The 17310-nt window shown below is 35.1% G+C and overlaps 1 protein-coding gene across 1 annotated transcript in view; it reads right to left on the bottom strand.

Annotated features, from left to right (window-relative positions):
• LOC131850817 (integrin alpha-4-like) overlaps window positions 1-17310 on the bottom strand; it is a 30035-nt gene that overhangs the window by 10462 nt on the left and 2263 nt on the right. The window contains exons 4-12 of the mRNA XM_059201182.1: window positions 13640-13720; window positions 11647-11733; window positions 10992-11080; window positions 9573-9773; window positions 5340-5442; window positions 4612-4797; window positions 2398-2492; window positions 1474-1570; window positions 68-225 (exon numbers count right to left, since the gene is read on the bottom strand). Of these exons, the coding sequence (XP_059057165.1) occupies window positions 68-225; window positions 1474-1570; window positions 2398-2492; window positions 4612-4797; window positions 5340-5442; window positions 9573-9773; window positions 10992-11080; window positions 11647-11733; window positions 13640-13720 (1097 nt within the window). The remainder of the gene's footprint in view (window positions 1-67; window positions 226-1473; window positions 1571-2397; window positions 2493-4611; window positions 4798-5339; window positions 5443-9572; window positions 9774-10991; window positions 11081-11646; window positions 11734-13639; window positions 13721-17310) is intronic.

Genomic DNA, 17310 nt, shown 5'->3' with positions numbered 1-17310 from the left:
TAGTAAGATTATTTTATTATATCTTCCTTTTTTTCCGTTTTTACTTTCAATGTGATATTTTTCTTACCAGAGGTGTTATAATTGTTATGTTTCTGCAGTACTTGTTTATGCTTCTATTGTTCAATATATCCCTTGGTATATAATACTTCGTCACCATGCCACTACTGTCCGTTGCGTTATCTAATTTACAATTGGCGTGCGTTATTGTAATTGTTACAGAAACATCTGAAATTGGAAACATTTAAGCTAGATATTGAGGTACAGCCACTGACTCATTGAGTACAGAAACAGTTTGTTTATTTAATTACAATTGAAATGATTAAAATAAATAAATAAATAACCCTGTACAATTAACACAGCGACATCTAATCCCACGGTAAGCGGAGTCTGTCTGAACTTTTTTTATGGGTACTAGACAACTAAAATAAATAGTTAGATATTTTTTTGTAAATAAGTACATACAAAATCGAGCGATATAAACAATCATACTCATGAACGCAAATGTCTGCACCGTGCCAGGAGTCGAACCCGCGACGATCAAAAGTAAAGCTGTGCTGTTATATTCTAATAGTGATGTGCTGTTATAGTTGTTGAGAACATTGGTTTGTGATAAATTTACACTAATTTCAGAGGAATGCAGTCACATTATTTCACATGAAAAAGTGTTTGTAAAAACACAACTTATACATATGTATATAAATGAAAACAGAGATTACAAGCCCACAAATTCCTTACGTACTGTATATCGCTGACCTTGTAATTTTGAGTTATAATAATTATATATGTTAACGTAGGATTCTATCCCTATCTAAATTACAATTATCGTCGTAAGAAATTATCTAATAACCATGTATTTTTGTAATATTAATAATAATATTAAATGGTCTAATCATTAAACTGTTGTCCTATACATATATTACATAATAACAGGTTAATAAAAACAAAAATAAATCATTAGTTGAATATTTAACTACCACAAATAGGAGCTTTTTTTATGCAATCCTAGCTGTGTCTGCGATTACATCCGCATGAAATTTGTAGCTTATATGTCATTTCGATGTATAAGCCATAATAGTGTAAAGTTTTATCAAAATCCCTTCAGTAGTTTTTGCGTGTAAGAGTAACAAACATCCACCCATACTCACAAACTTTCGCGTTTGTAATATTATTAAGATGGGTGGGAAAATAGCGCCTATATATATATGAACAGACATGTGACACTCTCAGCATTGTCATTCCAGAGTACTAAAACCTTTATCCCTTATGCTGTAATTTCACTGCTAATCTGCACCCCAAAACCGAAACACAAATTATAAAATTAAGCGTCTGAAATTGGTAAAACAGATGACTTTTTAGTCTACCTCAAGTAACTGAATATCAAAAGTGTAGCAAAAAATGATAACATATTGGATTTAATACATAGAGGTAGGTACCTCTCTACTCTGTGGGATTAAAATTATTTACAAAACTTACTTGCTTCAATATGCTTTAATTTTTTAGGACGATATATTTCCACACAGGAACTAATTTTAAAAAGCGGTCCTGTGCTTCCAGTACTCTTGATTGTTTCCTAAAAACAAAGACCAATGGGGAATTATATGCGGCTACCTGCGGCATTTCTTAGATAAATTTTGGGTAAAGACTATTCCATGTGTCATTTAGAATATGATTTACATATCTGTAGTATGGCTGGTCATTAAATTGTTTTTAGTCATTTAACATAAGCTTATGGTCACTGTATATGGTGATACTATATGGTCGTACTCAGAGGAAGAGAAGAGACAAGAGGGTATGAGGCATAATTCTCCACGAATGCGTTAAATATGTCATGCAATATTTTTTAGAAAAGCGTGACATGACCTGATCGTCTGATTTGCTCCCGCATCTCGGGGCCTGAAGCAAACCTGACTAGCTACAGCCATTACTGAATTCGTATCAATTCATTTATCTATACTAGTCGTCGCTCAGTGGCCGAAATTCCATAGATAATTAGTTTGCGTTATACATAAGTTTGAACTTTATTAAGGTAGTGACAATAGAACCTTAATAATGTTCTCCAATTTCAATATAGACTCTATTAATAAACAAAAGAGTATATATATATATATAAACCTAATGTTTTTTTAAAAAGTATTTTGTATTAAAAACAAATATTTGTATTCTGCATTCCTTCTTTATATAAACTATAATTGTGCGAAATTTAATACTCGTCCATCCGCGCAATTTTCGTTAAAAGCGATACTACAATAAAACGATATTACATAGTAATATCGTTTTATCTATCATTTTTAGTGTAGTAGCGAGTTACTGACAGTTATTCCCGTCCCAAACTGTATTTGAAAGTTAGAATACTTTTAGAAGACCTTCTCCCTTGGATAGTAAATTTAATGAACTCACATTGTAAGGCTTCAAATCCTTTACATCGATCTTAATTGTTGCTATGCACCTCAGCATCACTGCAGTGTTGTTAAAAGGTGCCCCAACAGCCAATTCTGCAATGAAAATATGTTTTTTATTTATTTTCTACAAGATACTTACTTTGACTACATTTACGTACAATTACTGCTGGCATAAACTAAAACAAAGACTAACTGCCTTCTTTATAAAACAAATGACCTTTTCATAGTGATATTATAAAACAAACACCTATTAAAATTATTTAGCTGATTGTAAGAAAAAAAAATGTTGGTTTGAAGATTAATACTGTAATAATTACTATTTGTACGGAAACAATATATGTATGCTGTATAATACTACGACAATAATGCATTAGTATATATACGTAAATAGTAAAATTCTATTATGGAAACGTCATTTTAAGCTTTAAAACTAATTTGTTAAAATAAAAGTTTCCTATTAAACAAATGAACATTACAGGTGGTAACATTATTTGAAAATTTGACATATAAACCTGTCAATTTAGTCTCTGGGATTAAAAAACAAACTATAACCAAGTATGGCACTTACAAACTTTCCTAAGCTATTTGGAGTCCCTGTCGCTCCGCGCCCCACACGTTTGTGGGGGCTTGACCCCAGAGTGGGGGCATAGCAAATGGCTAACGCGGGGCGAGGGAAGGTTGAAAGGAAGAGGAAATGGATAGGAAAATGAGGAAGATGGGGAAAACGACGGTGGTGGGCCACGTCGTTGTACTAAAAGAATAACAGAATGTCACCCCTCCCTAGGACCTCAGCAAGTCCCTGGAAGTTGCGCGGACTAAATAAAAAAAATCTTCTGTCCCCCAAGTATGGCACAACGTATAGTAAACTTTAAGTAGTTTTTCTAGTTTTAGTAGGCTTTAATCTAGTTACCCGGGGGTTATCGTCCCCGGAGTAGGGGTTCGCCTCGAGGCCCCAACCTTTACCTCCCTAGGGGGGTGCGGAAGACCAGATAGTATAGACTATAACCATAACCATAAAGTTAGAAGTTTTAGTTCAAATGTCATTGTCATTTAGTTTTGCATAGTGATTTACTTTGTTTGGATTACACACATTATGCCGAAAATTGTAAGTATTTCATAAAATATTTAGTTGGTCATGTCTCTGTCTTTGTTTGATGATACCTGTATCATTTTGTTAACAGCCGAATCTCCAAGCATTTGGTAAACATTATCACAATTGTGGAAAGTGGATGCAGCGAAAGGCTCTTCGTAAAGATGGTGAGTAGTATTTTAGTAGGTCTGTATGTAGACAGATTGTGTTTTTAAGTGAATTTTGTTCTATGTTTTCTTCTTAAAGTGAATAAAATAAGAACTAATTTATTTTCAGTTGGAAATTCCAGTTGGAAGTATTAGAAGCAATTGGTTTTAAATATCTGCCAAAGTAAAGAGTGCCTAAAACAAAGAGGTTTACAGAGAATAAACCTTAAAAGTTATATGTTTTGTTAATTTATTTTGAATGTTGATATAGCAAGGCGTAGCCTTGTTTGCCTTTAATATTCCTTGAGAACCGATGACTACAGTAATACCTACCCACATTTCACCCGAGCGAAGCCGGGTTTTCATCTAGTACATTAATAATGCACATAAACTACAATCAGATAAATACAAACAATCATCATCATGAATACTAATGTTTGCACCGTAGAAACGAACCCGAAAAAAACGAAAGTAGGGTTTTTTAATCAGCTAGACCACCGACGGCATTACCATTTACTTTTATATGTTTTGAAGTAATTCAAACAATGAATTACTTCAAAACATATACCGTAGTTAGTGACCGCACATTGCGATGTAATATATTATTCTCCATATCATTCTTCACAGTATGTAGAATTTTCGTCTTTACGTGGTTCCTATATCATTTTCTCTCAATTTTCTTCATGCGTCACATTAAAAGAAGTTTGTCAATAATATTTCCTCAGAAGGTCAGATGCAGAAGCAGGACCTAGCTATTAAATGTAGTGAACTACATACAATTAATCAATATTTAGTCTGTTTGGATATAACTATTTTAAGAATGCTTCTCTATTCTAAGTATACAATATAATAAAAGCGAGCACAAGAAATTTATACTACCAGATTACAACCTAACCCACGTTTCGTGCATTCTTTCTTCGTACCTACGCGAGGCGAGGTATCGCAAACTTGATAGTTAGATGTCTGTAAAACATACCGTTACAATCATTTTCGTCGTAATCATTGATGACTGATAGACTCAAGCCAAATGCTAGAAAACTCTCCGGTTGTATACGTTGTAGCCAGGTCAATTCCTTTGGCGATTTGGTGATTAAGTGCAACCCTGAGTATATGTACACTGCACCACGACCATCGTCTTCATAGGGCGCTGATATTGCTATCTCTGAAAAAACGGAACGTTATAACAAATGTACTGGACAATTTGCGTCATCAATCAAATCAAATCAAAGCGCCATCTAATCCCGAGCAACGTAGATCTTGTATTATACAACTGAAAGACATACTTAAATGTATATTTTTTGGTAAATATATACATATTATATACAGAAAACACCCAGAGTAACAAATAATTATGGTCAGGGATTGAACAGTCAGTGGTGGTAGGTATCGGACCGGTAGATGTCGTTACGTAGGGATCAACCTAAAAATCTCCTATTGTATTCGTACTTAAATTAATTTAAGGTCAATAAGGCATTAATGTGTGTTAATTTTCTAATATTTATTTGTAATATTAATCTACCTCTATTCATCCATGCTATTCATGCGCCACCTACCACTTTTATTGTTTTTCTCTACGTAAAGGTGGTCTGGATGAGATTGCTTCTTGCGATAAGATCGCCTTTTGTATATCTATATCTCTTTTTTGTTTATTCTAGTTTGAAATGCTTGGTGCAATGAAGAGTTTATAATAAAAGAAAGGCTTACCATCTTTTAAATCTCGGTTCAAGTCTCCAAGATTAGCAATTGCATATCCGAAATAGCCTCCATCCTTTTTAGCGTATATAGTGGATCTTAGTTCCATTGTTATCTAAAATTGGAAATTTTCTGTAAGTTATTTATAGTGTTTTGTGTTGTTTTCCTCGATGTTTATAACTATATTTAACGCTATAAATTTAATATACACATAGGGTTTATCGCGATTTTGTATGCGTGGGCCATTAAGTTAAAAATCCTCAGGGGTCATTCCAAAATTCCTTTCAAAGCAAATGCTTAAAGGGATTTTTGTCCTTTGATTGCAGCTTGTTTTAATTGCAGGGGCTGAGAAAACTGAATGCGGTAACACTCTGTAGAAACCAAAGTCACCTCCGACTTACTGATCCTAGTAGTAAAACCATTATGATTATCCAAATTTCAACTGTCCTGACTTAGCGATAAGCCCACTACTATATTGTGTTATAATTAATTACGTCTTCAATTCACGTCTGATAAAGTTCTCGAGCAATATCCCTCCGCGAATTTAGTGATACTTGGAGACTTTAATGCCCATCATACCGAGTGGCTCCGTTCTCGAATCACTGACCATGCGGGGAGAACTGCTCATGAGTTTGCCCTGGCCTATGGATTCTCACAACTGATTTATTCTCCAACGAGAATACCAGATATCGAGACCCATACGAGCTCCTTACTGGACCTTCTGCTGACTACAGGTCTGGACGAATATTCAGTCACCGTGGAAGCGCCTCTTGGTTCTTCGGATCACTGTCTTAGTCGATCCCAAGTACAGTGCACACAACCTGCCACACACCGAACACCTGGTCGACGTCGCATGTGGCATTATAAGTCAGCAGATTGAGACAGATTGCGAGAATTTTTCGCGCCTCTTCGCGCTTTCATACTCCTCTGGGCAATTTCCGTCGTCCGGGAAGACCACCCTTGTGCACCCTGTGCCAAAAAAGGGCGACAGGTCAAATCCATCGAACTACAGGCCTATAGCTATCGCATCTTTGTTCTCCAAGGTGATGGAACGTGTAACTGTAACTGGTGATCTTTTAGTGTATCTTACACACCGCTGGGATCATTACCATCGAGAGCAAAGGTGAGGCGTTGGCAGTCAGCCTTGATATGTAAGTGAGTAAAATATTACCGCTATTTAAATCTGGTGACAAAGACAATAATCAAATTTTAGACCTATCTCAATTTTACCAGTATTTAGTAAGATTTTTGAAAAGATACTACTTACACAAATGTTAGCTCATTTTAATACACATGATTTATTTCATAAACAGCAATTCGGATTTATGAGTGGACGGTCTACTACTTATGCAGGCATTAACTTAATACAAAGTATTTTCGGTGCCTGGGAAGATTCACAGAAGACACCAATGTGTCTTCTGTGATCTCTCTAAAGCGTTTGATTGCGTTGACCATAGGATATTATTACGCAAACTAGAACATTATGGAATTAGGGAAAAGTCCTCAGAACTCATTGGATCATATTTGCGCGATAGAATTCAAGTGGTAGACATTAAAGGAAGCAAGTCAAGTCCATAAAAATGTTTCTTGTTTACATAAATGACTTACCATACCAGTTTCAAAACATACTTGACATAGTATTGTTTGCTGATGACACATCACTTATTTTCAAAGTGAAAAGAAATACAAAGGATTTTAATACTATAAATATTGCTCTTGAGGATGTTCTAAACTGGTTTACATCAAATAACCTAGCGCTTAATTCAATGAAAACAAAATGCGTTAAATTCTCTATACCAAATGTAAAACAAGTAACGACAACTGTTAGTATGAATCATCATGTTTTGGACTTTGTTGATGAGACTTCGTTTCTTGGTATTGTAATAGATAATAAATTGCAGTGGGGTCCACATATATTCACACTAGCCAAAGACTAAGCTCGGCTGCTTTTGCTATCAGAAAAATTAGACAGTTGACTGATACTGGAACAGCGAAACTAGTGTATTTTAGTTACTTCCATAGTATAATGTCGTATGGTATATTGTGGGGAAGAGCAGCTGATGTAGAATCAATTTTTATATTACAAAAAAGTGCAATTTGTTCAATATATAATTTACCGTGTCGCGTATTTCTTAGAGAACGCTTTAAAGAAACAGGTATCCTTACTGTTCCCTCTCAATATATAAATGAAAGTATATATGCAAAAACTTAAATTTATTTCCAAAAAATAGTCACTTACACGCTTATAATACAAGAAATAAAAATAAATTAAATATGCCTAGTTATCGTCTCAAAAAAGTAAGTACATCTTTCATGGGACATTGTATACGTTTTTATAATAAATTGCCAGATAGTGTTTTAAATTTAAGTGAAGCCAAATTTAAGATGCATGTAAAAAAACACTTTGCTCTAAAGCTTATTATAAAATAAACGACTACTTAAATGACTACAATGTGTGGACTTAATTACAATTTTAACTTTTGTTATGAGGCATATAATTTTTCCCATTGACATGGATAATGTAATAACATTAAAGAAACTTATTATAAATTTTGTAATGACATATTGTAAATTAAATAATGTAAATTTAATATTGTAATGGGTGAAAACTGTGATCGGTACAGCCTATGCTGTAAATAATATAATTGACGTAGTGGAGTAACCTGAAACAGTCATGCTCGCTATAAAGTTCAAACTTGTGGCGGCGTGGTGGGGCGGGTCGATGTGCTCCCTCAAATATGGTTGAGTACAATGATGGCTGGCTCATACGTCATACTCGTGAACGGGTGCTGCTTGTGGGGACTGGTCTGTCCAGGTTGTGAACACTGATTAAATTTTTTGTTCTTTGCGATAGCATATGCTGGTGTTCACTCTATTCTCCTAAATTTGAATTTTAATAACTGTATTTATCATAAACATGTTCCACTATTATTTGAAAAAAATACGAGCTGAGTTTCTTGTCAGTTCTTCTCATCTCGATATCATTCCGAACTGACGGTAGATTTGACATATCATAAGAGTCTGTAATAGACCTACATGAATAAAGATATTTTGAATTTGAATTTATGGCGAAGGCATTCGATCGGATTTGGTATCAAGGTATTCTATCGAAATTACCATCATACGGAATACCAGATTATGCAAATACGTCGCTAGTTTTTTGTCTGGGAGATGAATCAAAACCGTGGTCGACGGTAGTTGCTCCGATAGCATGGACATTAACGCAGGCGTCCCGCAAGGCTATTAATGATTTGTTAACTACGGTTGATATTATTGCTATGCGGATGACAGTACTGAGGACGCATTTTACACGGGCCGTGCGAACATTTCTCTTTCCGTTGTAGAGTCAAACCCCGAACAGCTTGTGTCTGAAATCGAGAGTACTCTCACCAGAGTCTCCGATTGGGGGCGATTGAACTTAGTTCAATTCAACCCTATTAAGACACAAGCCTGTGCGTTCACCGCCAAGAAAATTCCTTTTGCTGTGACTCCGCAATTCCAGAACACGTCCATTACCATCTCTAAGAGCATTGGGATTCTTGGTGTCGACATCTCCAGCACAGTTAAGTTCCGTAGTCACCTCGAAGAAAAGGTCAAACTGGCATCTAAAAAGCTCGGTGTGCTGAATAGAGCGAGGCGGTACTTCACTGCGGACCAGAGACTTCTCTTATATAAGTCGCAAGTTCGGCCACACATGGAGTACTGCTCTCATCTTTGGGCAGGAGCACCTGGATACCAGCTCGGTCCTTTTGACTCGGTTCAGAGACGTGCTATGAGAATTGTCGATGATCCCAATCTCTCAAACGGTATCGAACCACTTAGCTTGAGGCGAGACTACGCATTGCTTTGTGTGTTGTGTACCAAATATACATCGGACTGTTTTCTGATGAATTGTTTGACATGATGCCTACCTCTTACCGTCGGACCGCTCGATATCGACAGGGAATTCATCCCCACACGCTGGAACCTAAGTGGTCTCGGACAGTGCGGTTTCAGAAGAGCTTCCTCCCGCGTACACTTATATTGTGGAATGAACTACCTGCCGAGGTTTTCTCGAGATACTACAGCATGGGGTTTTTCAAGAAGGGTATATTAAGGTTTTTTAAGGGTCGCCAACGCGTATGTGACACCCCTGGTATTTCAGGCGTCCATAGGCTACGGTAACCGTTTACCATCAGATGGGCCGTATGCTTGTATGCCACCTAAGTGGTATAAAAAAACATTTTTAATGTAATGGTTACTTACTTTTTTCCGGTCTTCTTTGAACGTATATATGTATACAGCGCCGACGTCGTACTGATGCTCAGTTGCATATGCAGGAGCACCTACCAGCAGCGCAGCTCTGGTACTCTCCAAGCGTGCAGAGCATAACGAGGCACCGAATAGCATCCCCACTCGTTTTACTTGTTGATAAGTGACAAAGTTTTTACCATTGTGAGCTAGTATCTGAAACAATGAGATCTTTGCAAGGACACAAGTGAAGAATATTCTAAACTTTTATTCGGTGAAGGGAAAATTATAGTCTTATTATGTTTCATGGTATCGGTGGTCTAGTGGTTCACACCGTCTTACTTCAGATGGTCGCGGGTTCGATTACTCGCATGATACAAACATTTGTGTTCATGAGTTCATTTTAAATTAAGTTTATAGTAATTATGAGTGTCGTGTGTACAAGCATCTTATGAATAAATACCATTTCATTTCATTTCAGAATATTTACTGCACGACAAATCGAAAAGGACCGAGGTTATTTTTCTTTCCAGTTCAATAAAGTATATACCTGAATGTAGACGAATCTTTTTTTTTTATACACAGGGGACAAATGAGCATGCGGCTCACCTGATAGTAAGTGATTACCGCCGCCCATGAGCACCCGCAACACCAGGGGAATTGCAAGTTGTCGCTGTCGGCCTTTTAAAAAGGAATAAGCTCTTTTTTTTTTATAAAATACTATTCTTAAAAATGGCTATTATGATGACGATTATCATTACACAGAATTAGTCTTATTCAGGTAACAATCTGAATGCTAGTGATAATATAATAATAATAATAATCTCAGGACAATACACACAGCGCCATCTAGACCCGAGTTAAGCTATCTAAAGCTTGTGTTACGGTTACTAGATAACTGATACAAGTACATAGATATTTTTTTTCGTAAATACATACATAATATACATAGAAAACACCCAGACCGATACAAACAATCATACTCATGAATACAAATGTTTGTGCCGTGCGAGGAATCGAACCCGCGACCATCGGACGTAAAGCGGTGTGCTAGACCGCTAGACCACCGAGGTCGTCGAATCTCTTTTCTTGAAGGTTTCAATATCGTATCGATTCGGAAATACCATAGGAAGGTGTTTCTACAATGTGGTTGTGCTTGGCAAAAAGTTTCTAGAAAACCGCACTGTGGAGGACCGCCATTCATCCAGATGATCAGGATGGTATTTTAGTTTCTGCCGGGTGGTAAGGTGGTGAAACTCAGTAGCTGGTATTAATCCGAACAATTCCTCAGATCACTCCCCGTGATATATATATGCGGTACAAAATGCACAGAGACGCAATATCTCGCCGCAGAGCCAATGGGTCGAGTCTGTCAAATAGCCGTTGGTTACCAATGATTCTGGCTGAATCTCTGAAGGAAGATGAAAAACGTACCTGTCCATATCCAATTAGACCATATGGCGTGCTAAATACAAATGTTGTAGCATCGTCACTTAAAAAATGTCCGGCTGCGACACTATAACCTGAAATAAGGTTTTGATCAGGACTGTTACTGTTGATTAACCATGTCGTGGACTCTAAACAACACATTCTCGAGGTTCTTGCCCTCCTGGTTTAAAAATAGCATTTTATTATTTTTAGATTAAGGGATAGTATATAATTAGGTATATGTATATAGTCATGCATTGTAGGCGTATAAGTATATATTATTATATACAGTGAAACCTGGTTAATTGGGATCTTAAAGGACCAAAAATTATGAACCAGTTAATTACAAAAAAAGTATATAATTAATTATTGTAAATAAATATCTAAGTATTTATATCAGTTGTTAGTACCCATAACACAAGCTTTGCTTACAGTGGGACTAGATGGCGCTGATAATTGTCCATGGTTATTAATTATTTATTTAATCATTATATAGTAGCCCAGAATGGCAATGCATGAGATGTACCACGGGCATCGCAAAATCATGTTTGTGCTGCTGTTAATGAATAGGCGACGGTTACCACTTACCATTAGGTGGGCCGTCAGCTTCTTGATAACAATTACATAAAAAAGTGAATGAGCAAGAAAAAACTTAGCTTACCAAGATTATACCGCAACTCAGTAACGGTTTTAGTGATCAAACTACCCTTTTTACCGTTATCTATATCCGAGAAATAAAGAACTCGACCTGTTAAATATTTTGAACATATTAGTAAAACAAATATTTATTGTAATGTAAGGAGCCCGCGACTGTATATATATAACTGTAGTATTTAGAATAATAATAGTTTATAACGTTATTGCTCGTAAACCAATTTGGTATAAAAAATTATCACAATAGGTAGGTGTAAAATGCATCGTATGGATGCTTCAATCGTTTCGGAGAATATCGCTTATAGGACACAGACAAAAACAAAAACTGTTCTAGTAATAAATACATTGATAAAATACACCAATAGTTGATCACATACATATATCTTCCTTGGACTCTGTTCAGCCAGTGATTAGTTACATTTTTTACACTTTGTGTTTTTTACGTTTTGTGCCTAAATGATTACTTGAATGACAAGTGGGCATGGTTATATCATGTACGGGATTTTCACGTGAATGTTAAAAATATACTCCTACATCACTATAACTATGGATACATATATAAAACTGACATAGTTAACGTAGTTACATTATAACATAGTGTTCCGTATTCCGAACCTCAGTCTAAGCAGGTTGTATCACCGGCTTGCTTACTGAAGCAAAGGGCGCTCGGTAATACTGGCCACATATAAAAACATGTGGCCACTTAAATTTCAAAAAAAGAATATTAAAACAATTGAAAATAAGAACTGGAATTAAAAGGACGCTCCGTATTTTTATCTATAGAAAACAAGATAATTAAGGAATTATTTAACACAATATAATTGTTTTTGATGAAAATATACACTCTTAGAGTGCGTGGCCACTAAACAGTACTGCACATCGGGACGTTCCTGAGCAAAGGTGAGTAAGTTTGGTGTTACATTGCTTACTTTGGGGTGTTCGGAGTGTGGAAGACGTTCGTCGAAATCGTATTTTTACTTCCTTTTCCATTAATTATTTTCTTTTCAATAAATACAGTCCACTCTCTCTTTTATATATTAATTTATAAGGATTCGTAATCCAACACATAGTATAATCCAATATACCTTCCTATACTTACATCTTAAATTCAAGAGGAAGGTATAATACATAATATTGTAAAGAAACACTGATAAATTTAGAGGTTTCTAATGTGATGTCGTAAATAAACACATTTTTTTTGCGATTGCAACAAAAAGATAAATAATGTATTGTACCCTTGAAAAGGTATATGTATATATCTATCTCTTAAGGATAACCCACAATAACCATTTTTTATCCTTTACATTTTACGGGCAAAATTGGCTTATGGATTTGATTTTAACAATACAGTATTAATTTTTATCCAATCAAGTACCTTAAATATTATACATTGTCCATTTATCAATACGGCCCTTTACAGCATGTAATTTAAAATAATATTTCCGAAGATATTACAGAATAAAATGCAAGGATATAACTCAATTATATTGTGTTGCTTTTTCAAGAGTGACCTCTAATCAAAACATGTTTGTACTCTACAAAAAAGTATAAACTGTAAACGTTCTTTATCAGGACATTCTGTAGTAGGTAGGTATATTTAGTATCTGCATTGCACCTAAGTAATAGATAATGCAAATAAACTAGCTTTTAAAAAAAAGATATTCAGTTGAGTTTATTGTCAGTTTTTCTCACTTTAATCTGTATACTACTATTGAATTTTACGGTAGGGAAAAAATATTAATACAAAATTATACGGTTTAATAAATGATTTTTGATTTCATTTTATTTATACAAAATCGGCTACCCAGACAGGCGGTTTTGTACATCGGTGTTGCACCTATTTTGTACTAGCCCATTGAAATAAACAATCTCTCAGTATTGTTACTTCGATTATATTAGTGGTAGTATTAACGCCATTTTTTTAATTATTATTGAAATATTTACAGGCAATACTACTTACAGCCGAACGTGTGACGTCACCAACAAACTATTATGCTTACCATTCTTGCCTGCAGGATCTCCCATTACTATTTTTTGGCCATCGACAGCAATGCTCCATCCAAACGATGTCTGCATACGTTCTATGATCACAGAGTCAATTATTAAATGTAATATTTATTGTTTCGACATGGCCTCAGTGGTCTAGCGGTTTAGCTTTACGTCCGATAGTTGCGGGTTCGATTCCTCGCACGTTACAAACATTTGTATTCATGAGTATGATTGTATGTATCGGTTGGGGAGATTTTCTATGTAAGTAATTACAAACAAGATAACCTTAACAATAAATGAATAAAAATAATAATAATTACGTATCATATAAATTCTACTACGTTATCAATCCTTGTTCCATACAAATTGGAATCGAAATTACAACCAGACACAAGCAGAGGTCTGAGCGTACTACACCTGCCTTCAGAGTAAGTTCATATCCGACAGACAGGAGATTTTTTTTTATATTACTACGGTGGTAAAAGTTACCCTAACCTAACGATGCCTGAAATGACTGATATATATGTGCCAAGAAAGTAGAAAAACCTGTGTCACAGATTACAACTTTGCACTTTCACATTAGGCGATCTATAAGCTTCCCGATTGCCTGTGATTTTAGTGTTATGTATATAGTTTATACAAAACAAGTGAAAAAATTATTTAGAATGGAAAAATATCTCGGTCTAAGGGCGTACGTATTCTTTTGTACAAATCAGGTTAAAGAATTTATCGATGAGTCCATCGTGAAATTATGTACTACACTACGATTCTAAAACCTAGCGACAGCAGTGCGCCTGCAGCGCTGCACAACCGCTGCCACCGCGCGGCTCTTTGCGGCAAATATAAAGGCGCCCTGAGATATAGTAAACCCCCAGCTTTGGCATAGGCGCTTGTAGGTAGTTTTTATTGCTAGCAATGTACCATGTCAGGTTGACCTCCGCGCTCCTAGAATGAGAAATTCCTAGTGGATTTGTGTGTTGTGATGTGTGATATAATAAATGTTAGTCTATTATGATTCCATTTAACTTATTCCGAAATTTAACAATCAGAGTTAAACTGTGTGTCATGTGTATACTCTCAGAAAGAAAAATCAATTCATAATCATAATAAAAAATATGGGTACAAATTAGTTCGTATAATATAATACTTAGAACACCATATCTGACTCAGTAGGCATGAAGATATATTTACTGTATATATACATAAGTTATACACTAATAAAAGTACTACAGTACAGTGGTATGATTAAATAACAATTAATACTTACCAGGAATAACTTTATCAGGCTTATAATATTCGTCAGGAATATTTGGGATACGATCGGTTAGGTTTGCGAAAGTAAAGTTTTCAGCGGTACTGGAATACTTGTAACAGTGACTTCTTGTTCCACTTTCTAAAGAAATACATAAATATTTTGTCAAATTTAGTTAAGATTACGTTTAACAATTGGGAATATATTATTATTAGGCGACCCGCGCAACTTCGTCTGCATCACACTAACTTGAAATTCATCATTATATTTCGCACAATTTACACAATATATTTTTAAAATATAGCCTATATATTATTCTGATATACAGCTATATTACTGTAAAGTTTCATAAAAATCTGTTAAGTAGTTATTGCTTGGAAGGGAAACAAACATCCATCCATACTCACTAACTTTCGCGTTTATAAATTAGTAAGATGTATCATATATTCAGAGAAACAATTGGGGCTACTCTATAACACGGGTTATATTGTCAGAATAATTTGTGTTGAAACAATGTTGAATAATGGCCTCAAGATATTTATATCTGTACAATAAAAAAAAACTTACTATGTATTATAAAGTACAAAAGTCGTGGTGCACACGTCTGTAAAAAAAATATCTGGATTAATTGAAACACGAAATATAAAAACAGAAATTCTCAAAAAAGAATTCACCAATATTAAAACAGTTTTTAAGCTGCCGATAGCAATGTCATAAGTGAGTAAATTAATTAACACGCAAATAGCATCGTTTATATCGATGTCAAATATTGCATCGCAATCTTCTTTATCCCTCATATCTATCTTACATCCAAGTATCTAAATCTCTCTACAATCTTTTAAACATTTTTGACTGCCTAGAACTGCAGTAAGTTCTATACTAGAACGTGTATCTAAATTAGCACTAGTAGCCGCTTACGAGATTTAACTGGGCAGGGAGAGAAATACGTACTACGTGAACACTTAACACTTAACTTAACTTAACTTCACTTTTTTTAGTCGGTCAATGGGACAACCCTTATCACTTTAGGGGTGTGAAAAATTTCATAAAAATCGGTCATGCCGTTTGGGAGGAGTATGGTGACTAACATTGTGACACGAGAATTTTATTTATAAGATATATATATATGTACACATATGGGTTATTGAGAATACTATTGCAGAGGCCGATAGCGTTTCCAATAGAAGGTATCAATTCTCGTCTTTTTGTTTCGTTCCTTTTACATTTCATAATAACATTTTTTCCACATACCCTATAATTTGGAGTAATAAATTTTGGGAATAAGATATGAGGATGAATAAAATTTACCGTAAAAAAATCATTTCCTGCTTTTACTGTTGCGCCAAACCAAGGGCGGGGTAACGAGTCATCTGAAATACGAATATATTATTAATAATTCGTATACCAATATATTATTAACCTTAGTAATATTACTTTATTAATAGATTATCTCGCATTTGATTTCATTTACTTTCATGTACCTACTTTCATGCTCTTTCTTATGTGCCCAACTCTAGCTGTTATGCGTAGTGACCACTATGGAGTCACTTTGAATACCTTTAGCTACAAAGAAATCTTTTTCTGGGCAATAATTGAGGCCATTTTTACCATCACCATAAAAAAAACGTCGGATACGTATGAAAAGCATTGTAAAGTCCCATAGGGTGTAGGTGTTTTATCATCTATGCCAGATATACATATTTCTATATTCGAAAAATTTAAACATGTAATACGGGTAGAGTTCCTTAGAGCGCTATAATTGGTTAGCATTTAGCATTAAGTTATCAACATTATTTCTAATCTTTACTCTAGTTTCTTTTATCTTCGTAACTATAGAACATTTTTGTACAATAATATAATTAAAATAAGGACAAGTGGAGCTTCATCTTAACATCTTAGATATACAGTATCAAATCAGCAAAGAAAAGTTCATATTTAACACTCACTATACCATGGGAAACAAATACAATTAAAAATCATGCAATCGAAACAATCTAATATTACGAACTAATGAACGAAATAACCAAAAATGTTTGTTTAATGGATTGACTTACATCTGGTCGAGGTGTCAGAGGTATACCAGCGAAATCTCTGTATAAATCTCTAAAAGAGCAAGAGAAAAACACGAGTGGTGAAAGTGAGCGTAAACGTAAATTGGCAGAGCGGCTCCTTAAACCTCACACACCTTTCACAAATCCCAGAAACTGCACGGAGTTTTCCTCTCTATTACACGATGAACCCGACGCTAATATGGTGATCAGTAAATTCAGACGTACATGACGGTTACGTACCTACCGTCAATAATTTGGTATTTCACCTTAACTCAACTAATCACATACCCACAGAATCACTTAAAACAAAGTCGCTGTCGCTGTCTGTCCGTCCCTATGTATGCAACGAATTTTGAAGCGGTTTATTTAATAGATAAGA

Source organism: Achroia grisella, unplaced genomic scaffold (assembly GCF_030625045.1).
Source record: "Achroia grisella isolate CSIRO2021 unplaced genomic scaffold, CSIRO_AGI_Agris_v1 utg779, whole genome shotgun sequence".
Lineage (NCBI taxonomy): Eukaryota > Metazoa > Arthropoda > Insecta > Lepidoptera > Pyralidae > Achroia > Achroia grisella.
The sequence above is the reverse complement of the archived record's forward strand: the minus strand, read 5'-3'. Positions and strand labels throughout refer to the sequence as shown.